Source organism: Benincasa hispida, chromosome 1 (assembly GCF_027475165.1).
Source record: "Benincasa hispida cultivar pf3 chromosome 1, pf3_genome.v1.1, whole genome shotgun sequence".
Lineage (NCBI taxonomy): Eukaryota > Viridiplantae > Streptophyta > Magnoliopsida > Cucurbitales > Cucurbitaceae > Benincasa > Benincasa hispida.
In genome coordinates this window covers 39,430,810-39,437,775 of record NC_143478.1, presented here as the reverse complement: position 1 = coordinate 39,437,775, position 6,966 = coordinate 39,430,810, and the positions used below count along the sequence as shown (strand labels likewise).

The following is a 6,966-nucleotide window of genomic DNA, read 5'->3' as shown; positions in this document are numbered from 1 at the left end:
GTGATAATTTTTTTTTTATCATTTAACCTTAAAATAGAAAAAGAAAAATATATTATTTTGATCATTAGGTTTGAGTCTAGGTTTCAAGATGTTACATTGATTTTTGAGATTATTTTATAAAAAAAAAAAAAAATTATGGTCCTTAAGTTTTGGATCTAATTTATATTTTGTCCCTTATGTTTCAAATTATTATACATTTAAGGGGTGCTTGGAGCGCTAAGTTAGTTATTATAGTTGGTGGTGATTATAGTCTATAGATTCTAATAGTTTATGTTTGGGGTGTAAACTACTCTAGTATGGATCTGAAATAGCAAACACGATAACAAAAAGGGAAAGAGAGGATAAGTAGGAAATAGTAAACACTATAACAAATATTAAACACCGTAACAGAGATTTTATTAGATTTAATTATATGTTATAATAATAAACATCGTAAAATAGTAGTACTATTATTAAAAAATACCAACCATATAATTGAAGGCCCAAACACAGAGTGGGCTATATTAGCCATCTCCACCTATATGAAGTTGGACTCAAACACTCATTCAGACCATGTTTACATCTAGTGAAAGGTAATCTATCAATGGTAATGTAAAAAGTGGATCGCAATTGATTACTTTTGTTGTTGCTTACTTGCGTTTTGTGAGGCCCACCTCGAAATATATTATCAAATTGTGCAATCTAATTGAAGATTGAATGGTGTTCAATCTAATTTTGGTTGAAAATTAGGTGGGATCCATCACCATTGTTGTTATCGCTATCATTATTGTATAGATATTGTTACTGTAACAACATGAAATTATGAATCTGTCACCTTTATTGTTACCTTTACCTTTACTATTACTGTTAGGGTTAAACAATAATGATAACTGTACAATGTGCCAGATTCATAATTATAGGTAAACGTGATCAAAAGCAATCAAATTATGTTTGTGATTATGGCCTATTACGATTTATTCATCAATGAAATCTTATTATACTTAAACAGATCGGTAGACGACCTTAATTTTTAAATTTTGAATTTGATTCCAATTTTGTCCTTAAATTTCAAAATAGTACAACTTTGTGCTAGAAATTTGAGTTTTTGTTTAAATTTGCTCCCTCTAAGATTTATATAAAAAATTTTAAATAGTCATGATGTAAAATAATTAAATATGTTTTTAATTATTTTAAATTGATTAGTTGACATTAAAAAAAAGTAAGTATTTAACACAAATTCAAGATTAAAAAGCATAAATCATGAAATTCAAAATATAAGGGTAAGAATTTAACACTTTAAAACTTAGATACTAAAATTAAATTAAACTTGAAACTTAGACATAAAATATAACATTTTAAAATTTATTTAAAAACTAAATGGAAACTATACTCAACTATAAATTTAAAATTGGAAAATTTCACAAAAGGACCAAAAAACCAAAATCTTTTCTACCACTGACCTTTTGTCCATGAGAAATTCCAAAATTACCCCCAATTTTAAAAAGCCTCCAGACCAAAGTCTTCCATCTTCTTCCTTCAACCATCTCAAACATTCATTCAATATGTATCCAATGCAACATTAACATTCTACCAAAGTATTTATTCCCAACTAATATTCTACCAATAACATTGAATAACATTGGTATGAACAGAATGGAAGGTCACTCTCAGTATTCGATTTCTGTCGAACTCCACACGAAATTCTCCCATTGTTCTCTCGGAGTGTTCTCTTAGAGTTTCAGTCCAACATCCTCATCTTCGTCGATCGCTTTCATTGTTAGGTTCATAAACGAAAAGAATGTAAGTGATATTCTACAATTTTTTTGGTCCAAATCACTTTCACAATAAGTGTCGTTTAACATGAAATGAACGATCGTATACTAATATATACACAATTTTTCATTATAATATAAACAATCGTTCATAAATTACTAGACGATAATGTAGTAAGTTATAAAATATCGTGTAGTAATTTATAAACGATTATGTAGTACTGTATAAACGATCGTTTAGATTTATATACGATCATATATACAATACTAAGCAAACACTTATAAATAGTTGGGCAATCATTTACCAATTACTGGGCGATTTCTTAAACTTTTATAGGATATTGCTTAATATTTGCTTATCCCATTACAGATCAATGACGCTACTTCGCATCTTTGTACAATTTGGTGGGAATTTGGATGAGTCCAGAAGAAATTATGTTGGAGGTCATATGAAAGGTCTGAAAGTCAAAAGTGATATAACAGTCAATGGATTAGTGAGTATTATGTACCAACAACTGAATATCGATCCGGATATATTTGATATAGACATCAAATGTTGTTACAATTTATTGGTCCCAGCTTCCTTGATTGACATAATCAATGATGAAAACCTTAGCTTTTTATAGAAGGCAATGATGCATCCTGGATGCCGTTATTTATATCAGTTACACCTTGCGAAAATCATGGAGTACACACAGACAATACGTACCAACATTGCAATCCAACCAATCAACCTAGTCAAAACTTTGGGTTTATAACCATTCCAATACGTAATATTCACACCATGTCTTCACTGGATGATCATATTGAGCTATGTAGCATGGGAGATGACCAAAGTGAAGCTTGGTTTGGTCACAACAGTGAACCTAGATGTACTTCACAGTTCGATACTGAACATGAATATGGACAATCTTCAGGACCACAAACTTTTCCAACACCTTACATCCATGTTCTAACCCCACTTTCTCCCGTCCCACTAGTTGTGATGCCTTCGATTCCAATGCATTCCACCGTTCCAACCCAACCATTTTTAGATATACCCAGACCATCAGAGGGCCCATTGTATGACAACCTCATCACAATACCTCATGACTGTTGAATGACGAGAATATAAAGGTCGGTCATCGAAATATGATTTATCAGTTAAATTATCGATGCTTGCAATAAGAAAGAACTTTGACTATTGTGTAAAAAAACCAACAAAGAGCTTGCTAACTATCCGGTGTTTGGTGAAGGAATGCAAGTGGAGGGTTCATGAAAAAATAATGAAAGAAAGTGATTCCTTCAAAGTGACGAAATATCCCAACAAATATACATGTTCTCTTGAAATGAGAATGAGTAATCATCGACAAGCAAAAAGTTGGATTATTGGATACTTAATCAAGTCCAAATACGAACAAGTTGGTCCAATATACCGCCCGAGAGATATAATTAAATACATCTAACGAGATTATGAAGTGAACATAAGTTACTGGTGAGCTTATCGCGCTAGAGAATATGGGTTGGTGTTCACACGAGAGTCGCTAGAAGGATCATATGTTATTGTTAAGGCATTTGGCGAGACACTTAAGCTTGCAAATCTAGGTATGATTTTTGAGATTGAAGTAGAGGACGGGCAATACTTTAAGTACGTCGTCAATTATCCTACATTTAAATTATAAATCAGTGACAATACAATGTTAAGATAACTAATTCATGCAATAGCCTTATCTTGACTTTAGTGACATTCTTTTGAGTTGAAGTCCCCACAACCTTAGCTGAATCCGAATTGAAATGGCCCCTAAGATTAAACGCTTGAGTAAGAAGTTCATGTATTTCTTTAGCGGTCTGATGAACTGGCTATTCATTGACAATTGGATAATTGACGGCAGTGTCCATCAATTTAGATATTGGAGTCAGTTCTTGAGTTTTGGACTGCTCACTAATAATCCCAACTGACTATTCATTGTCATGTTCTTCTGTACTGATCTGAGGGGGATCTTCTCCATGGTGGGTTTCTTTGTGGGTATGAGGAGATCTTCTATACTGGTCCGATGAACCTCTGTATTGTTACCATCATCATCATTATCATTACGAGAAATCCTCTCATTATTGTCTCTCTCATCATGATGAGTCTTTATATTATTACGATCTTGAACAAATCAAACAAAATATTCTGTTAAGTGAGGTCATCGATTAAGAGTATCTAAATGATCAGTTAATAATCTTAAACGATTGTCTATATTTTCTAAATGATCATTTAAGAATATGTAAATGATCGTTTAGAAGATCTAAACAATCGTTTAAAACTATCTGAACGGTCGTTTAAGATTATCTAAACGATCATCAAAGAATATTTCAACGATTATTCAAAACTATAAGCGATCGTTTAGATTATCTAAACAATCTTATAAGACTATGTAAAGGATCGTCCATTTGAGAATATCTAAATGACTGTACAAAAATACATACTTCATTCAGACGAAGGACTATCATCTTTATTTCGTTCAATCGTTGGCCCATATTAGATGATGTTGGACAGTAAATGTAACTCCTATTTGACGAACCATGGTAGTCAATTCGCCAAATCTTTACGAACTTCTTTAATTTCCTCCCTAAGAACCTTGTAGAATTTGGGTGACGATATCTTGAGGACTTCTGCTACCTATTTGATGTTTCGTCATGTGCCCTCTTACCCTTCAGGGGTTAGTCTGAACCGACATACATGGTTCCGGCTCTATGGGATTAGTCTGAACCAATATATGTGGTTCCAGCTCTACATGTTGAACATTTACAGGTTGATCTACATGGGGTTCATGCTCTTCGTGCCCTCTAAAGGATTTGTGAGTATCGATGGAGTGTTCAACCCCTTCAATCCTTCTTTCTCCAACAACATAAACCACATTAAGTCCTTCAAGTCAATCCTCCTTGTACATTATCTCCTCTGCGCTAGGTACAAATCTCAACACAACAATAGTCTATACATAAACAAATTGAGTTTTCTTGTCTTTTCCAATCATCACCGTTTCAATGAATAGTGTCAATTAACATTGACGATATCTTCGTCATTAGTAAAATTGAACTTCTCGAATGCGGTCTCTACATCCTTGCAAGAACTACCATTTTCATTTGGATCCTTCGATCCAAGAATGAGTTCTTGCATTCCTCCACCAAACACCAAATAATATTGTATATTCGCTTATAAATCATCAAGTCATTCGGTCATTTCATGAAAATTTTCGTTAAAATTGTTATTAGAAAGAAAAAGAAAAGAAAAAAAAAAAAAGTGGACCCAGCGTGTGGTGTAAATGCGATGCAGGTGAGCAGAACCACTGGAACTTTACCAACCCCCAAATTTCTCAATCAGCTTCCATTGCTGAGATGTCTTCTTCATTCCTCTCCATCTCTCACTTTGCTTCTTCTCTCTCTTCTCACTCTGTATTTATTTATCTTCTTCTATTCCCATTTCCATTCCACCATAACTCAATCCCTCCATTCTTCTTCTAAACCTTCTCCTTCTTCTCCTTCTATTCCCATTTCCAGTCCACCATAACTCAATCCCTCCATTCTTCAACAAAAAATGGGCAGTATCGAAGCTGACAGAACTGTTACAGGCTTCGCCGCGAAAGACCCATCTGGGATTCTCTCTCCTTACACTTACACTCTCAGGTCTTACTTCCATTCCCCTCTCTCCCTCCCTTTTTCACCCTTCTCCTAAATCATTCCTCTTACTTCTCTTCTCCCTTTTTGCAGAAACACCGGCCCCCAAGATGTTTTCATCAAAGTCATTTGCTGTGGAATCTGTCACTCTGATCTTCACCAAATCAAGAATGAACTCGGCATGTCCAATTACCCCATGGTTCCTGGGTAATTCACTAATTGAGGCTTTTCTTTTTTGTGGGGTTTTCTGTTTTCTTTTGGTGTTTTAGGGTTTAATTTCTTTTGTGGAAACAGACACGAAGTGGTCGGAGAAGTTGTGGAGATTGGATCGGAAGTGGATCGATTCAGTGTTGGGGAGTTAGTCGGAGTTGGGTGTATTCTTGGATCTTGTGCGAGTTGTAATCCTTGTATTTCCGATAAGGAGCAGTACTGTCACAAGAGAATCTGGACCTATAACGATGTCTATCACGACGGCCGCCCTACCCAAGGCGGCTTCTCCTCCGCCATGGTCGTCCACCAAAAGTAAATTCCCCCATTTGAAATCATCTGTTTTACAATTCTCTCCAATTTTCTTAATCTATTAATTAACAACTACGATTGTTCGATGTTTTTTTTTTAAGGTTTGTTGTGAGAATCCCAGAAGGGATGTCGCCGGAGCAGGCGGCGCCGCTGCTATGCGCGGGAGTGACGGTGTACAGCCCGTTGAGTCACTTTGGACTGAAACAAAGTGGGCTAAGAGGCGGAATTTTGGGGCTGGGAGGCGTTGGGCATATGGGTGTGAAAGTGGCGAAGGCTTTGGGCCATCACGTGACGGTGATAAGCTCGTCGGAGAAGAAGAGGGAGGAGGCTCTGGAACATCTCGGTGCCGACGAGTACTTGGTCAGCTCCAACAAGGCTCAAATGGAACGAGCCATTGACTCGCTCGATTACATTATCGACACCATCCCTGTTTCTCATCCACTCGAACCTTATCTCTCACTGCTGAAACTCGACGGCAAATTGATCTTGATGGGTGTCATTAATACCCCATTGCAATTCGTTTCCCCTCTCCTCATGCTCGGTAAATTTTTCACTCTGAATTAAATCAAAGTGATGCTCGGTTTATTTCTCTGTTTTTTACTCTGTGTTTTTGTGGGATGAACAGGAAGGAAGACGATTACAGGGAGCTTCATCGGAAGCATGACAGAAACACAAGAAGTATTGGATTTCTTCAAAGAGAAGGAGCTGACCTCCATGATTGAAGTGATAAAGCTTGATTACATAAACAAGGCTTTCGAGAGGTTGGAGAAGAATGATGTTAGATACAGGTTTGTCGTCGACGTTGCCGGAAGTAAGCTACCTCAGTGAAGGTGATCGGCGCCGGAGAACGTCGAGGGAAAAGATAGCGGAGTTATTACGTAATTTGGGTGGTTGATGGAATTATAAATGCTCTGTACTATGAAACTTGGATAAACATGTTGGGTTTGTTTGGTTTTTGTTGATAATAATTGAAAATGTTTAAAGAGGTCGAAGATTATGAGGTTTGTGATTGTTGAGAACGACAATGTTGTTGAAATGAAAACAATAGAGTTATCAA

The 6,966-nt window shown here is 35.9% G+C and overlaps 1 protein-coding gene across 1 annotated transcript; it reads left to right on the top strand.

Moving 5' to 3' along the window:
• Positions 1-4,988: 4,988 nt before the first annotated feature.
• ATCAD4 (GroES-like zinc-binding alcohol dehydrogenase family protein) lies at positions 4,989-6,966 on the top strand. The gene is made up of 5 exons (XM_039021864.2): positions 4,989-5,399; positions 5,484-5,597; positions 5,685-5,912; positions 6,011-6,450; positions 6,535-6,966. The coding sequence occupies exons 1-5, from the start codon at positions 5,311-5,313 to the stop codon at positions 6,735-6,737; spliced, it is 1,074 nt and encodes a 357-aa protein (XP_038877792.1). The 5' UTR covers positions 4,989-5,310; the 3' UTR covers positions 6,738-6,966.

Coding starts and splice junctions, on each gene's coding strand:
- ATCAD4 (XM_039021864.2), top strand. CDS start 5,311: ATGGGCAGTATCGAAGCTGACAGAACTGTTACAGGCTTCGCCGCGAAA. Junction 5,400..5,483: donor CCTTACACTTACACTCTCAG/GTCTTACTTCCA, acceptor CCCTTTTTGCAG/AAACACCGGCCCCCAAGATG. Junction 5,913..6,010: donor GCCATGGTCGTCCACCAAAA/GTAAATTCCCCC, acceptor TTTTTTTTTAAG/GTTTGTTGTGAGAATCCCAG.